The following is a 17,222-nucleotide window of genomic DNA, read 5'->3' as shown; positions in this document are numbered from 1 at the left end:
ATGCTGCTGTCATTTCCGCCTCTGCAGCAATTAATTTGGTACGACTCACCTTATGCAAATCAGTCAATCAGTAATATTCAAATATATATATATATATATATATATATATATATATATATATATATATATATATATATATATATATATATATATATATATAAACTATAAACATATAAAGGGAAAAAACAACTAAATACTTAATAAGGGAATTTTAATGTAGTGATGATGACAATAAGGATGAGTAAGATATTTTAGACAAAAATAAAAGAAATAAATAAAGTGTGCACAGTAATAGTTAAATTCAGTTAATTATAAGCCGTGTTTAGTATGACTAGCCATATTGTGTTATGGAGGATACTGAATTCCATGCACATGTGCTGCAATCATTTTAGAACTGTTTAGGTGTGCACTAATACTGTGAACTAATACTAGTGAACTAATGCTAATAAAATGCTGTATAACTCATGTATAGTGTCTGTGTCCATGTTTGTGTAGGAGAATGTGTGTTGGCCTTGAAGTCGATGATTGGCAGCACAGCACAGCAGTTTCACACGTACCTCTCTCATCGGGGAGAAGAGACTGGAAACATCCGCGGCTCCATGAGGGTCAGGGTGCCCTCCGAAAGAATGGGAACCAGAGAGAGGCTCTATGGTATGTCCCGTGTGGGTGTGTTTAACAGGCTTAAATCTTAAGATTGCTTGTTTTGTTTGTTTCCTTTAAATTGAAAGTAGTAGTGTTGTGAGTGGGGAGAAAACAAAATATTATAATAAATGGCATCAGTATGCTTCTGCTATCAGTCCTGCTACGGCAAATACTGTATATTAATTCTAAAAACAAAGTGATCGGGTAGGTTTCTGGACCTGCTTTTTCTAGCTGTGACAGCTTTTGCTGGTTACCTGCAGAACAATGGTGCTGCTAATGCTTCTGACACAAGAGCTTCTGAAAACACTGAGATATCAGAACTTTAGCAAAACCAGTCTTTATCTGTCCATTCATGCATCGCTAAACCAAATAAATGCAGAATTAGAATGTAGAACCTTTAAAATCACTAGATTTATCCACTCTGAACTCTGCATCACAATGCATAGTTTAAAAGTCATTTCTACCCTACTCAGTGGTATTCCCCAGTATGTAAACTGTTATTATTCAGTGTATTTTACTGTATATTGATCTTTTATCTTCCAGAGTGGATCAGTGTGGATAAGGATGAGACTGGAGGTCCAAAAGGGAAAACAATGCCCCCTAGAGCCGGACATGATTATGTCAAGTGAGAAATTTTCTTACACACACAATTGAACAATTAATTTTGTACTCTTTTATATACCTTATTCATGTGTAATTAATGAAATATTCATGATTTTGGGTCGTGGACTTTATCAGAACTACAGTAGAGCACTTCCTAGCCAGTCAGATTATGTGCTCAGAACTGATTGTTCTGTAAAGCAGAATTATTAGTAGTATTAATATCGATGAAGACTATGACTGTGATGAGATGTATTTGGTGTTTCTTCAGGCCCTCTCTGAGTAGAAAAGATTTAAGTAAAGTTTCAGAAGAGGGAGACCGAAATGCTTCAGGACGGTCAGCGTTCACACACGGTTCCACCAAAGAGGACAACACACAGACAAGGTACATGCTCACTGATAACTCCAATTAAAAATTCAGATTTATTCAGTATTTCAACAGATACTGTATATTGTGTCCTTGAGTTGAAGTTTATCGGCTAATTACAAAGCAAAAATCAGATAAATCAGATATTTTTGTTCATTATCTAATTATCTGACAAGTTCTTGTAAATGTATTGACCAGACTACTGACAATCTCCCATCTTTTACCGTAATCAGATTATGAAGCTCATGTAAACACACTCAGTTGTTGGACCCTATGTTACTCAAAAGCACTGCACTGTTAAAATAGCAATCCTCCCATGTCAGTGTGCACCTGACTTGATACTTAACGGCTAAAACACACCCATAATTAATTAAGAGAATTAGTACATGCCTTTTGCTTGTTTCAAGCAGCGCTAGGTGTACTTTTCCAGTCATTACGATAGCAAAGACACAAACACTCCTTAAATCAATGGCTTGCCTCTTGATTGCTAAACTAGGGCTCGTTTTATGTGGTTGCAGGTCGAAGCAGGAGGCCAGCGATGGAGACGCCACTGCTTGCAAAAACAGCTTCAATAACCCTGCTTACTACATCCTGGAGGGCGTTCCCAACCAGTCTGCTGCCCTGGCCACAGACCTTCTCCCAGCCTCCAACCACCCGCCTGCATCAGGAAAATCCTCTGCACCCGCAGCCAGCACCCCGGGAAAGGGTAAACCTCCAAGCGGAAGCTCCATCCACACCCGCAGGCAGACGAGCGGGCGGCCCGTACGCCCCATCAGCGAGGAAGGGTCATCCGAGGACGACGGAAACCCCGGGTTGCATGGCGGCAGCTCATTGAACCGCCCACCCCCTGATTTCCCGCCTCCTCCACTCCCTAAAAGTGCTCTGGAGATGCCAGACTCCTCCTTTTTCCCGTCCGCAAAAGAGAGCAAACCCCGGCTGCACCCGGACCTGGCCGACATCAAGATTCCACCTCCGGCCTCCATCTCCTCAAAACCTCTCTCATCCCCTGGCTTTGCCCCTCCTGCAGGAGGGGGCGGAGCTTTCTGCATGGACCCTCCACCATCAGTACTGAACCCAGGCTCCTCCCCTTTCAGGAGAGGAGGCGGCGGTGGCGGCACCTCAGGAATGGATGATCAGTCATGCTCAGTGCTGCATCTGGCCAAGAAGCTGAGCGAGGTTGAGTACCCAGCCGGGCAGGACCGGGGACCCGGGGGAGGGATGCTGAAAGGTGGCCCCGCCTCTCACTTGCGAGGGCTTGGCCTGAGTGACGCCTGCCGCACTTTCCCACCTCGAAATATTCAGGAGGAGAGCATTGCTGAAGATCTGCCAGAGGAGGTGAGAAAGATGGAGGAGTGAGAGCTAGAGCTTTAGCTGTGGGTGGGCCAACATCCAGTCAGTTCTGACCAATCAAAGAGATGGGCAATGTAATGTTTTATAAGTTCAATGTAATAGAAAATGTAAATTATTTGTAAACTAGGGGTGGGGGAATTTTCAGTTCTTAGATGCATCTTGATTTGTGAATTGATTCACAAACGACAATTTTGCTTTAATAAATGATGCTGACTATTATTATTTTATTATTATAATTTTGTACTAATTTTGTGTGTTTTTTTTTCAAGCAAATAGAAATAGTTTGAAAGAGCCTATTTAATAACAGGATTCATTCTGGATCAATACAGATACTTTACTTTAAAAGTAGTGGATAGTCATGCGACAAGGAACAATAAATCCTGTATAGAAGAAAAAGATGCATCAAGATTCTCAATAATCATTTTATAAACATCACAGACTCTGAATCGTAATTGAATCCAATCGTAAGTTGCTTAGAGATTCCCACCCCTAGTGTAAACCTTCATTATTATTAAATAACTTTATTATTTGATTTTCCCCCAGTTAGTGGCGTATAGAAGAAATGTGTTTTCATTCCTTCATTTCTCTTTCATTTCTGCACCTCACAATCTACATTCAGAGGATTTAGTGAAAATAAATAGAAAATATAAATTTTTACTCAGTAAGGATTAATTTGTGGTCAAATGTAAAGGGAAATTGACAATTTCAAAATTGAAAAAATGAATGAAAATTTTATTTTGTTAATAAACCAAATGGGGAAAAATATTTTTATCAAATTTTGCCTCAATCAATTTCAATTGATAAAAAATTAAAGTGATCAGTGTTACACTGACCAAAGATCAACTTCACCATCGTTTTGCAAACAATATAACCAAATCCAGTGTCTCTTTCTGTCTGTAGGGCATGTGGCAGGGTGGGAGCAGTAGCAGCAGTCTCTCTGTGGAGTCCAGCATTGGTGAGTGGCTGCAGAGGCTGGGATTGGAGCGCTACGAGGAGGGGCTGCTACGAAACGGTTGGGATGACCTCGAGTTCCTCAGGTAAAGTCCCATAAACATGTATGTTTATGTGTGTAAATGTTTTGTTGTTTTGTATATTTTTGTCTATTATAGGACCCCTTGTAATGAGATGTTGCATCTCAAGGGTCTTACTATTTTATTTTTATTTTATTATGGGATTAATAAAATGTCTCACTCTGTCTGTCTGTCTGTCTATGCAATAAACTCAAATTATGATTTTCTTCTAATTAAAATCTCTATATGCAGTGACATCACAGAGGAGGACCTAGAGGAGGCAGGGGTTCTAGACCCCGCCCACAAGAAGATCCTATTGGCCAGCCTGAGACAACAGCAGCAGCAGCAAAAGTGAGCTGAGCCAAGACAATCCTATCCATCCAGGTCTGGAATGGACCACGCCAGTCCGACCTGGTCAGACCGTGCCTTCTAAAGAAACCTTGCACTGCTAATTGGAGATACTGTTCTGAACGATGTCGTAAGTTATCTTAGATGTTGTAGATAATGACGTTTATTTAAACAAATACGAATAAGCACTCCCTCACTACAAACCTCTCCCCACATCCTGAGAAAGTCTTGCTTCCTGAAGGAGAGGAAAGGAAGATACGCCGGAGTGCATCTGAGAACTATGCGTGCACAGGATTCGTTCATTCACATTCCTGGCCTTTTTCTGTGGCAGGCGATTGGCTCGTTCAGTGTGTTTAATAGCATTATGTTCGTTATTGAGGATGTGCATGTTTTAGTCGTTTTAAAAGGGAAAAGGAATGGAATAAGCCAAAATCAGTACAGACTGGTTAAAACTAGTTTTGAAAGTTTCTAAAAGTCATTGTTTTGTGTGTGTTTATGTATGTTTGTGTGTGTGAGAGAGGGACGATGTGAATGTGGACACGAGGGAAAGCTGTATCAATTTACACTCATGCGTTCATAGAAAGTCTAGAGTCAGCATGTCTCTTTTGATAGAGATCGAGTTCCTGTAGGACAGATCGTCACTAAATACTATTAGATAAACATAAGATTTAGCCTGAAACCTGTTAAGGAAGGTGCCTCAAATGTTTTTTTTTTTTTTGAGAACCTATCACTTTAAAAAATAGAGAAAACTTAACATTTACATTCTATCAGGGCAGAAGTAATGTTCATAATAGAGCAGGACAAACGTAATCTCGGGTGAGTGTTTTTTTTTTTTAAGATTTTTAAATAATTCTTCATACTTTACACATCTCCACTACAAATAGAATATCAACCAAAAGTTTAGACACTGTAGATTAATACTAAAATCATCCAAACCATGAAGAAAACCATATAGAATTCTTCATTAAACAAAAAAGTGTTAAACAAACCAGAATATGTTTTATATTTTACATTATTCAAAGTAGTCACCTGGAATTATTTTCAGTTAACAGCTGTGCTGAACTCGTCAAGAGTTAATTACTTGAATTTCTTGTCACTTAATGTGTTTGAGAGCATCAGTTGTAAAGTTGTGAAGAGGTAGAGTTACAGGTATACAGTGAGTAGCTCTATTTAAGTAATGTTCTAATTCTAATCCATATTATGCCAAGAACTACTAAACTTATTAAAAAAAAAGTAAAGGTCAATCAATTTGAAACTTTTTAAGAACCTTAAAAGAAGTACCCTAATTCTGTTCAGCACAGAAGACGAGGGAGAACAATGAAACTGTGCCCCAGTCTTTTTTAAATATAGTCACTATTCAATGAAAAAACAGTATCTTTTTACATTGACTTCCACTGAAAGTTTTTTTTTCCTCTCTCCTGTAAAGTTGCTGTTTTGGAGATACTTGTTCTTCATTGGACAGTGACAAATAAAATAAAAGCAGATTTCAGTAAAATTGTCAAATATAAAGGAGATGCTGAAGTTTTAGTTTGTTGTTTTCAATCATTTGAAAGCAAAACTGAGTTTTAGAGGGTTGTGAAGTATGTAGAATTCTAGTGTGAAGGGTTCACCCAGTAAAAAAGGTTGAGAAACTTTATTTTATGGCATCACTTAAAGAACCATTTGAAGAATGTTCAGATTGTTATTGTTCAGATTGCACAGGCTAATTTTGGAGCACGTCAGACCATTCTTCAACAAAAACCCCAACTTCCCAAATGCTGGAGAGATGTGGGGAATCTACCTACAGTATATGTGAAGTTTGTGAGTTTTCTAAATGAACCTCTTAAACGCAAACTTTCTCTCAATGCTGTTTTCCAAGCACTAATCATTTGGTCCAATCATTATTATAGTCCACATTCTCTAGTACCTGAACGGTTCTTCAGAAACCAGTTAATGTAACAAATTCCAGTTTTATCCTTTATCCTTTAGATTTGGAGGCTGGTTCTGCTAACAGTCACTTAAAGTCAGTAATCATCCATATTCTTTTTAATGTTTTTAATTATTTGTTTATTTTTCATAAGTATTGTACGATTAAGGGTGTTTACACATCTGTGTATCTGTTTTTGTTTTTTTCTCATCCTGGAGTTGTGTGGGCAGGTTTGAATATTGGGGGTGTTTTCAGTACTGTAAATCGGAAAACGAACCAAACCAAGGGGTTAATATTAAGGGTCACAATTTTTAGTTCATTTAAAATTAATTCTGGTTTTTGTTCAGCTTTGCTGCAGTTCGTTTGAGCAGATGTGCATCCAGTAATCACATTCAGCTGAAAGGAGTTGGCCTTGGTTTGCTTCCAAACCAACAACAGAGTGGTTAATTTGTGCTGAAAGTAGGATCCAGCCTTATTTCAACCCGTCTATCAAATATACTCTGTGTGTTTGAGCCAAACGGCTGTTCAGGTGCAGTTTAACTTGATTTAATAGCCAGATAATTACTACTACAGCTATTACTTAATACCATCTCTGCCTCTTGTTCATGCTAAACTGCTCTAAAATACATGCAAGTTCAGAACATAGAAACTTTTTTTCTGTGTTTACTTTCTTAGCCTTGCCCCAGACAGCTCTAACCAATAAGAGAAGACTGCAACAACTCCACCACAAAGTCTTAGATGAGAAGTTACAGAGTTGGGTCTCAAAGGGCGTGAAAGACCCCAATGCTCTGCTGAATCAATAACCAAACCTGTTCCAAACCTGCTGTAACATCATAAAAGCACCTGTATACAGGTATAATATGTAGAGTATGTGTCCTATTAATTTGATCCAACTATGGTGATAGACACTTGAATTAATGAGTTAATGAACACCCCATTCTGTCGTGACTAAAGTGGCCACCAGGGGATGCTGTAGGACTGTTTAAAGGGAACTGTCAACCCAAGATCATCAGTGCTGAGAGAACCCTTAAAAGTGTACCTAGCTTGTAGCATTGTTGCACTTGCAGTTTACCCTATGAAAAACAAAACCAAGGGGAAAAGATACTTCAAGTTTACAAACTGATTCAAAACCAGTAGAAATTACTTTAGGTGTGAAAACATCCCCATATATACAGACGCCTAAACTACATCAGCAGGTTTTAAGAGGTTTACATATGTGTGTGAGCATGTATTCACCCAAACATTTTATCAGTGATTACTGACTTCTAGTCACTATCAAATAGTGTCTAGAAGTGACTACCCTCCTCATATACTCCTTATGTTTCAGCTTAACAGCTGTTCAGGTGCAGTTTAACCTGATTTATCACCCAGAAAATTACTACAGCTGTTAACTAATACTGTTACTGCCTATCCTCAATACAACTATGGTAATAGACACTTGGGTTAATGAGTTAATGAACACCCCATTCTGTAGTGACTGAAGTGGTCAGCAGAGGATGCTGTAGGACTGTTTAAAAAGAACTACCAACCCAAACTCATCAGTGCTAGGAGATCCCTTAAAAGTGCAACAAGTCTGAAACGGGCCTGAAATGAGTCTAGTGCATTACTAAGGTTTGTTTAAAAGAAGAATACATAGAATTTAGAATTTACTCTTTCCTGTGATTAAGTGTAACCTGTTTTTTTGTTTAGGGAAATGCCTGGTTTTACAATATGATTAAATATGATGAGTTACAAATCAACACAGCACCCACACACATGGAAACACAGCCAAGTAACTTTTATTTTAAAAACCTGTTTCTTATTCCACATGTACTGCCAAACAATGACGCTAGACATGACCATGTTCTTATTAAACTGTATGTTTGTGTCTCATCATCATTGATCTAATATTATTATTATTATTATTATTATTATTATTATTGCTCTGTCTGTAAATTGTCCTGCTTGTTTTGTGTGTCATGTTTTAAAGTTTTAAACCATTTCCTCTTGGCTCAGATTTTTCTGTGGTTGATCCTCCATGTCGACTATTTTTACTGATAACATTGTTTTGTTAATATTTTGTTTTAAGTTAATATTTGTGAATGCCCACTAAATAATTTTCATTGTCTATTTGTTGTTCTTTTTGTTCTTTTCAGGTGAATAAAAACTAACAGCTGATTGTCCCTGCCTCCTGTTTATGTAATTAGTTGATGTGAGCAATTCAGAAAGTTGCAAAGTCATAAAACTGTTTTGTAATTAGGGGTATGATGATCTGATAGTGGATAAAAAACATTGGATTGATTAAAGCATCTAGTAAATGCTTAACCCTAGAAGCTTACATGTATTCTAGGCATCATAACCTACAGATATAAAGCACTTATGATACAAATCTGCAGGACTTCCAAGTATAAGCGACTAAATTACACCACTCCCAGTAGTCCAGTATCAGGGCTGTATGGCTCAGACAAGCTGCTTTTTTTTTTTTTTTTTCTTATTAATGACTTTATTACTGCTTATCACTTCACCTGTCAAACATCTAATTCTTCTCTTCACTGCTGAAACTGAAGAGACTCAGTCCAATCATGTTAAGCTGAGCTAAAGGCTAAAGCTGTTGCCATGTGGATCAGCCAGACGTGACTCTTCCTGTAGCAGTTTTCTCCAGTTTCTAAGAGTCTTTTGAAGGTGAAGGTTTATCGATGGCTTTATCTGTAATTTCTGTAAAGAAAAGAATTCTACTTTTATAGTTAGAGTTTTCTTTTTTAGTTATTATGATGAAAGTGTGAATGTGTAAGTGTGTAAATGCTGCAGTAGAGAGTGCAGTAACTCCATCTGTTCCAGCACTGCTTTACTACAGACAACGGCTTTGGAAACAGTTTATTTCTATTGCTGCTATACAGCTGTAAGCTGTTTTGTTTTAAACAATATATGATTTTTTTCAGTTTTTTAGAATATACTTTGACAATATACTATTTTTTAAAATAATGCTGTAATACTATTTTTTATGTTCTGGTTTATTTGTTTTCCTTAAAGGCCCTGTCAGTTAACTGCAAAAAATATTGTACACTGGATCGTCTACCATTTTCAGTTATTGACTTGAACTGTAGAGCTTAAATGGGAAAAATAAAGGGAGAAATTGGGGTGTTTTAAATTTTTAACCAGTAGTGTATAAATATTTGTATGTTTATTATTATTTATTTTGTAATAAAGTGTTTCTAACATGAAACACAGATAGCAAAAGTAAACGGAATTCACTGAAACAACGTTAATCTCAGTCGACGTCAGAACTGATTTATTTATATCTTTGTACACATTGATTTGACATTTAACGAAAGTTATTTTTTATATGTATGCTTTGAATTAGGGCTGGGAGGTTAATCTAATAAATTTGATTAACTCAATTATTGTTTTAATGCGATTTTTAAAATGGTATAATGGACATAGTAAATCCTTATATCATATAGAAGCTGCAGAGTAAATTTCAGTAATTTACTTTTGTCAGAAACCGGTAAAGAACGCTTTTATTTGGCAGTGATTTACATATTTTAAACTCTTGTTAGCTGAACTACAAAAGATTTAATATAAAAGCTGCATGTAATTAAGTTCAAAGGGTTCTGTTACTATAGTTAAAACTAAACCAAAAAACCTACATAAAAATGTATAATAATAAAATAGAAATACTTTAGTTTTTATGTAAGAGCTAAAAATCAGTGTAGAAAGGAGGATTTATTTACTAATACTGGTTCCGGTTGAGAGCGCGCACTGCGGGGTTGTTGCTGCCTCGCCGGCTCGTTCGCTTTATTTGTTTTTCTTTTCATTTTACTCAATTTCTTGGACTTTTGGCTGTTTTGCACACTGGAATAACCCGCTGGATTTCCCTGATCTAAGGGAGAGTTTAGACTGATCTTCCTTGGCTTTTCCTGGCTTTTCTTCTTTGACTACAGTCGCGGTGAGTGAATTTTATTCCTCGCTAAAGTCTATTAAATGTGATGTATTGAGCAGTTTTCTGGTTTAGTGCGATTGTCCTGGATAACCTGTTTTAGTGTTTTTTACTGTTTAATATATTGTGTACAATTGACATATAATACATACATACATTGTATTGGAAAATGTGACACTTGCTTGACTTTAAAACACATCATTTAGTTATTATGAACAAAGAAAAGGAAAAATATTTATAGACACACAAAAGGCTTCCAATCCATTTTTTTCGTCACATTTGTCGGATAAAATTCAATTTTTTTCCCTAAGATGATCACATATAATAATCTGCGTCTAAACTAAAAAGTTGCTATATTCGCGCTCTTCTGGATCCCATGAAATGTATTTAAGTTATGCCTTTTCCTCATTTTACTCTCATTAACTTAATCCTTCTGATTTTTTTGTTTCTTTCATTTCTTTGTTTTTTCTTTCTCTATATATGTAAACGTTCTTTAGGGTTTGGGAAAGGCGTTATATAAGTTGTTTTACTAAAAGGTAGTATAATAATTAGTGTAAGATTCTATGAGAAAATCTTAAATAAAGGTTCGTTTGCTTTTCCTTCAACATTAAAATATGTTAAGATTCAACTAAAAATCTAACATTAAAAATGAGTAAAGTAAAGAAAATTAGAGTTTTACGTAGTTGCTATTCTCGAAATGTATTTATTATTATTTTTTTTTTTCAGAAGAAAAGATCTGTAAAATCTCATGATAAATAGATATCCTAGTTTTTCACCTGTTGTGATTTGTGCTACTGAGACAGCTTTTCCAAATAAATTGAAAGAGTTGCAAGAGACAGCGCTTTAAATGTAGTTTATTTTGTACAGTATTACACAGTGCCATTAATGAATGTTAGGCCTACGACCGAAAAAAGAAAACACATCCTAACGTCGTAAGCTCAGACTTAACGGCCGCAATTTATTTCAATTAAGTACACCTTAGCGCCACGTTACCATAATAAAAGTCAGAAACTACGCAGTATTTATATTACTATATACAAAATAGTTTCATGTTCCAATATTTCAGCCTGACTGAAAAACAGAAAACAAAAACTTTCTCCCTTTTTTTCCTTTAAATAAATTAATGCTAATGGTTTTACTCTGCTTACACATTCACGCATTCATGGAGGGGTTACACATGAGGAAAGGAACTAAAAAAGGGAAAACAGGTAATTTACAGCCTCAGAAAGGTCATTAAAACTTTAGATTTTCCAAACGAAACAATTTACTGAAGATACGGTAAAACGTGGTAAAGTGGAAAGTAGCATTAGTTGGGATTTTCACAGCAGTTCAGTCCAATGAAATGAAATGTTAGTGATTCTAATGTCAAATGAAATTGATTGACCGCCTATTAGCATTATGCTAAACAGCAGCATGCTAATATCGTCTGTTTACAATTAACCACGATGCTAAAGTATTTTTGCTTTGCTGCTCCTTCAGTGCCAACCTTAACTTCCCTGCTTGCTGTGCTAATTGGATTCCAGTCTTTCTGTCTTTCTTTGTTTCTTTCTTTCCCAGGAAGGCTTTGTGTGAAAAAGGGAAGTTGTGCTTGCTGTTAACAATCGCCAATCCTTTCTGCAAACTGTCCTTTTAGAAATTCTGCACTTTTTGGCCTAAAACTGTGGGATGTATGTAGATAAACACTGATAGCTGAAAAGGGGATCTCGTTTTGGAAAGAAGGAGAAGTGGTAGTAAATATCATGAATTGATATTTATATATGAATTTCTATATTAATACAATTGTTCTTTAATTAAGTAGAAATGTGTAACTTTGTTTATTTTATGTTTTATCCCAGTCATTTTATAAATGAGTCTTGAGTGACAACAAGAAGCTGAGGCCATACTGTAAAGCTGCTTATAATCTTTTTTTTAATGAACTGCACCACACCGTTCCGCTGTTGAATTAACTGTTAAAGTGTTCAGGTCACTTGAGTACAGCTGACCTCCACTTAACTCTATTGTTGTTAGAACGAAAAACAGTACTTATTAATTGACCTCACAGTCAGTGCTATAGATGTTTATCCTAATCTAGAAGTGTTAATTCAGCGCTGTGGGTGTTCTTTCTAGTTGTGTTAACACTGTAGATGTAGTAGGAATGAGATCAAGACAATAATTGGTCATTCAATAGTCCTACATTGTTTTAGGTGTTAATTTAGTAATTTACATGTGAATTCATTAATGTAGATGTTGAAGAATATGAGATAATTCAGCTTTGTAGAAATTGAAAGGTAGCTCTCCGGTAGCAGCAGGGTTTAAAAGAACTGTTTGCAGATGCATTTTTTAAGACTAAATGTGTTAATTCAGTGCTTTAGATGTTCTTTACATAGTGCTTTGTTAGGCCAGCACTGTAGATGTTCAAGACTAGATGCAGTCATTCCATTCTGTAAGCGTTTGTTCAATTTAATTTAACACTCTAGATGTTTGTTTAAAGCTTGAGGTATTCATCAGTCAGTTCGAATGCAGGAGTTTACTCAACACTGTGGGTATTAGTTCTGCATTTAACTCTGAAAAAGTTACTGTCTCATTGTAGATGTTAAGAAATTAGTGGGACTTATGAGTGAGTTACTGGAAAAATATAATGTACAAAACTGTGTATTTTAGGTGTGCAGCCTTATGAGACACTAGTTATGCACCAATATGGGAATTTGAAATTCTTGGCTGATGCCAATATCCAATAGCCTATGTGACTTGAGAATTAAAAAAAAAGAAGTAAAATTAGACCAAAAAATCTGTATTTTCTTTAGCACTTTTCTGCAGATGCTGATGCAATTGTGTCTAATGGAGTAATAGAAGGGAAAGCAGGTCCAAGGATGTATGCAACGACTTTGGGAGATGGATGGATAGATGGAAGCTTTACAACTACGAAATGGGAACACACACACACACACATTCATACATACACAAACAGTCAGTGTAAGCGCCAGTCCAGTATGACAATAAATTAGAAGGGAGTCCAGCTCTAAGTGAAAATAAAGAGAGAGCAAGGCAGCAAGAAACAGTAAGAGGAACCACACGTTTAGAGAAGAGAAGCCAACGTCTAAAACAGGTTGGTCTTCAGAGCGCCTGGCTTTCTGTGGAAGGACGAGAGCACCCCTGCAAAGGGGCCGGCAGCCATACTGTCCGCAGGCTGCCACGTCTTCAGCAGCTCAGACCCCTGAGGGCCACTCGAGGTTAGGCCTCCTGTCCCGGGCCAGCTGGGAGACTTCAACCCCTGGTGGACGGACGGTGAGGTGGAAGTGCTGGCGAAGCCGGCCGAGGACACCGAAACCGGGCTGGGGCTGAGGCTTCCTGCCCCTGGACTGCCCATGTTGCCCGAGCTGGGCAGGGAGGCCGTGCTGTCCGGTGTTGGGCTACAGGTGGACTCTTTGGACTCGTCGTCTTCTGAAGAAGAGCGAGCTTCACCTGTCTTCTTGGTGTTCCCACCACTGCCAGAGTTTCCACCTTTGGAGTTGGCGGCACGCTCCTGCTTACGGAACTTGGCACGCCTGTTCTGGAACCACACCTGTGTAGGGTGGAGGTGACACCACCTGTTAGTTAGTTTAAGCTTTAGGTTTTACAAATCAGATTTAGAACAGTGTAGGTGGGGCAGATTTAAACCATCTTCTAGCAAGACTTATCTGTCAACAATGACAGAACAATGACTGCTCTGGAGTAACCAATAGGGTTTGTTAAAAAGACTAAATATACTAAATGCTCTTAGTCCAGGAACTGAACTAAATGTTAATGATGAAAAAGAACATTTCTATCACATATACCTGGGAAGTAAAATCATTATCATCATGTTGTAGATATATTTGCACAAATGTGAAAATATGCAGTATAAATTTGATATAGTTATGCTTTTAATACCCAGAAATTGTTCACAGGTTACATTTTTACAATTTAAAATTTACTTTTCTCTTCTCCTGTAGCCAGCTGCCAGCTCCTGGTCCACAGAATATCTCTACATTTTGAAACCAGTTGCTGACCTAAAGCCAATCCAGCAGTAAATCACATCTGTACTTTAAAAAAACTGAATTGTTTCCCATAAAAGAACAGTTTAACTGACAGCCCTGTTTTTTTCTGAACTGTTGTATCATTGTCTGTTTGCTGGCTTACTCTACATAGGTTTGTTGGATTTTTTTGTCAATCTTGTCTTCCTTTACTACATTTCTAGCGTGTCCTTAATATACTCTTGCCTCCAACCGTTTCTCTGCGTAAAAGTGGCATGTAATTTTTTATATAAAATAGCACGTTTCATAATACTTTAATATTAAAGAATAATGTGTATTATTATTATTATTATTATTATTATTATTATTATTATTAGTAGTAGTAGTAGTAGTAGTATTGTTATTATTATTATTTATTGAATTAATTAATTATACCAGATAATGTAATCAATTTATCATCATATAATCAAAAGCACAATTGCTGATTATTTTATAGACAGAAAAAAAAATCAAATCATGTTTCGATGCATGAACCAGCATAAAATTATTTTAACCATGTATTATTCATTGACATAAATTTACGTTGACTGTGTAAAATATATAAAAATATATTTTAATTTTCGTTAAAAACTCACCTGCACTCGCGCCTCTGTCAGATCAATCTTTAGCGCGAGCTCCTCGCGGGTGTAGATATCCGGATAGTGGGTTTCAGCGAATACGCGCTCGAGCTCCTTCAGCTGCGAGCTGGTGAATGTGGTCCGGATCCGCCGCTGCTTCCGTTTCTCATTGAGTCCGGAGGGATCCGAAAAGAACTTGTAGGGCACTGAGGGAACAAGAAAAGAGGGAGTGAGGAGGGTAATTTAACTAATAAAACTAATCTGGTTTAAAAGTAGACTAATTTTAATTAATATTACTACTAATTATACAAATCATTACAAATTGTACTGTGGAAAAACATTATCTATTATTTATTTTACTTTGTAAATATCTGAGTGATTAAAAACCAAAAATGTATAGTTCGTAAAATACATATTCTGTAATTCTGTAATAACAAAAAAATAACCGCATTAATTTTGTCATTGCAAACCATTCAATCTAGGATAGATCAATGTACTATTGTTTTGATTATAAGTAGTTATTAATTAAAATATGGTAGCCGTTAATTACGATTTAGTCTAATACATTTAATTATGTAAAAAAACATTAAAAATTGTTGCTCTTTTAATTGTGTGTACATTCCATGATGAAAGGACCGATAGATATTCTCCAAAAAATACATGTTTTTTATTTCCACTTAAGATTAAGAATGTTTGTTTCCAGCTGCTGAAAAATGTGAAAAACCGCTCCAATAATATGATTTTAACATGATTTTGTCCAGGGTGAAAGTTGATAAAGGGTAAATGTGTATAAAAGTAAAATGTAACGTACATTTGGCAATGGATTTTTTTTTACACAGGCGGAGTGCAATTATAAACGCTTGTTGTGCTAATTAAAAAGCAATGTGAAATTAAACTAATTTCTTCTGTATTTTTTATGTGAAAATGTAAACTAGTATGTGAGCCTGTGATGCTGAAAATGAACGAAATAAAACGTGTTTAGTCTGTACAATTTAAATATACGATCTTCAAAAAGGTTCATTTTATATTAATATTTATATTAGTTTTCAGTTACATCATAATCTCAAAAAATCTTTTAAACAAATATAATATATTATAGTTTCATATAATATAATATAATATAATATAATATAATATAATATAATATAATATAATATAATTAAAATAACCATATTCTGTTAATAACAAAGAACTGTTACCGCGGTTCTGTCTTTTATACGGAAATATCGTGAAGCGCCTTACCTGCGCTGTAGGGCGCGGGCTGGTGCTCCCTCAGCGCCCCGAGCGCGCAGCTGGCCGTGCCGAGGGTCGCGCAGCCCGGGGCGGCACCGAAGCTGCTCCGGATCGGGTTGTACTGGAAGGTGTTGGCCTGACTGCACGAGCTAAAGTCCGCGTAGGCCGAGGCCTCCATGGCGGCCATGCACGAGTCGTAGGTGTTCAGGTACGGGTAATCCATGATCGCTGCGTCTGCGCGCGGATGTTGCTTCTCGAGACTCCGCGCGACTCTTATGTGGCTCGCGCCTCTGTGCCGGGACCTTGTTGCGCGCGCGCTCTATCTCCTGCGTGGGGTCTCCTCCTGCACCTCCTCCTGCTGGTTGCGCGCGGCACATCCACACAAACAGTCACCGGCTCTTGGTCCCGTGCGCTGCACCCGTCCGTCCGTCACTCAGGTCTGCGCGCCTGCGAGCTCGAGATCCGCTGTGCTGTGCTCGCGCCGCGCGCTTATAATAAACTCGGCTGCGCGCGCGAGACAATGGCGAGGCGGCGGTCTCTTTGCATGACAATGTCAGTGAGCGCTCGCGCGCAGGTGGGGAGGGGTGGGTTGCGTAGGTGGGGGCGACTGGAGGGAGGAGAGTTAAAGACTCTAAACTCTCTCTCTCTCTCTCTTTTGTTTTCTTCTCTCTCTCCCTAGCTTTATTTTCTATTTATGTTTTGTTTAATTGCATTGTAATTGACAATTTTGCACTGTTTAATTTAGTATTCATTAGGGATAAGCCATAAGGCCCTAAAATAATATCACGATATTTCAGAGTATTTTTGCATAACGATAGGACATTCTTTGCGAAATGAAAAAAAAACCGCTGAATTAAAAATTATTATTTTAATAATACACTATGGCACATTTCCTATATTAGATTGTAACAGAAATCAATGATATATGGAGGACTGAAGTAGAATGAATACCACTGGACAGATATAATCGGTGTCTAGTAGATATTATTAAATGGTAAAAGAACGGTGTGAATTTTCCTTTAGCTAAAAACAGCTACCTTTTGGCCAACATGGTCATAAAATAATATGACGATATTTCTCGGTATTTTTTTAGATAAGATATTAAAATATTTTGGTGATATTGTTGCTTACAATATGATATGGCACACACATTTGTTTCGTTGTAATTAATTAGTTAATTAATTCAGTGTTTTACCCTATATCTGTTAGACTGGTCCGATTATTTTTTATGTTAATGTTCTCCCACCAGCGCTCTATTAAGT

The 17,222-nt window shown here is 37.0% G+C and overlaps 2 protein-coding genes across 2 annotated transcripts in view; one reads left to right on the top strand and one right to left on the bottom strand.

Moving 5' to 3' along the window:
• Positions 1 to 8,384, top strand: part of inppl1a (inositol polyphosphate phosphatase-like 1a) — a 55,335-nt gene extending 46,951 nt beyond the window's left edge. Inside the window, exons 22-27 of the mRNA XM_049467456.1 lie at positions 496 to 651; positions 1,186 to 1,267; positions 1,514 to 1,627; positions 2,128 to 2,944; positions 3,860 to 3,996; positions 4,222 to 8,384. Of these exons, the coding sequence (XP_049323413.1) occupies positions 496 to 651; positions 1,186 to 1,267; positions 1,514 to 1,627; positions 2,128 to 2,944; positions 3,860 to 3,996; positions 4,222 to 4,324 (1,409 nt within the window). The 3' untranslated portion in view covers positions 4,325 to 8,384. The remainder of the gene's footprint in view (positions 1 to 495; positions 652 to 1,185; positions 1,268 to 1,513; positions 1,628 to 2,127; positions 2,945 to 3,859; positions 3,997 to 4,221) is intronic.
• A 2,592-nt stretch (positions 8,385 to 10,976) lies between these two features.
• Positions 10,977 to 16,506, bottom strand: phox2a (paired like homeobox 2A). Its single transcript, XM_007247645.4, has 3 exons — positions 15,970 to 16,506; positions 14,746 to 14,933; positions 10,977 to 13,680 (listed from the first exon to the last, which is right to left on the bottom strand). The coding sequence occupies exons 1-3, from the start codon at positions 16,181 to 16,183 to the stop codon at positions 13,216 to 13,218; spliced, it is 867 nt and encodes a 288-aa protein (XP_007247707.1). The 5' UTR covers positions 16,184 to 16,506; the 3' UTR covers positions 10,977 to 13,215.
• Positions 16,507 to 17,222: the final 716 nt, after the last annotated feature.

The sequence above is a fragment of the Astyanax mexicanus genome, chromosome 18 (assembly GCF_023375975.1).
Source record: "Astyanax mexicanus isolate ESR-SI-001 chromosome 18, AstMex3_surface, whole genome shotgun sequence".
NCBI classification, from domain to species: Eukaryota; Metazoa; Chordata; class Actinopteri; order Characiformes; family Acestrorhamphidae; genus Astyanax; species Astyanax mexicanus.
This window is presented reverse-complemented; position numbering and strand designations above follow the sequence as displayed.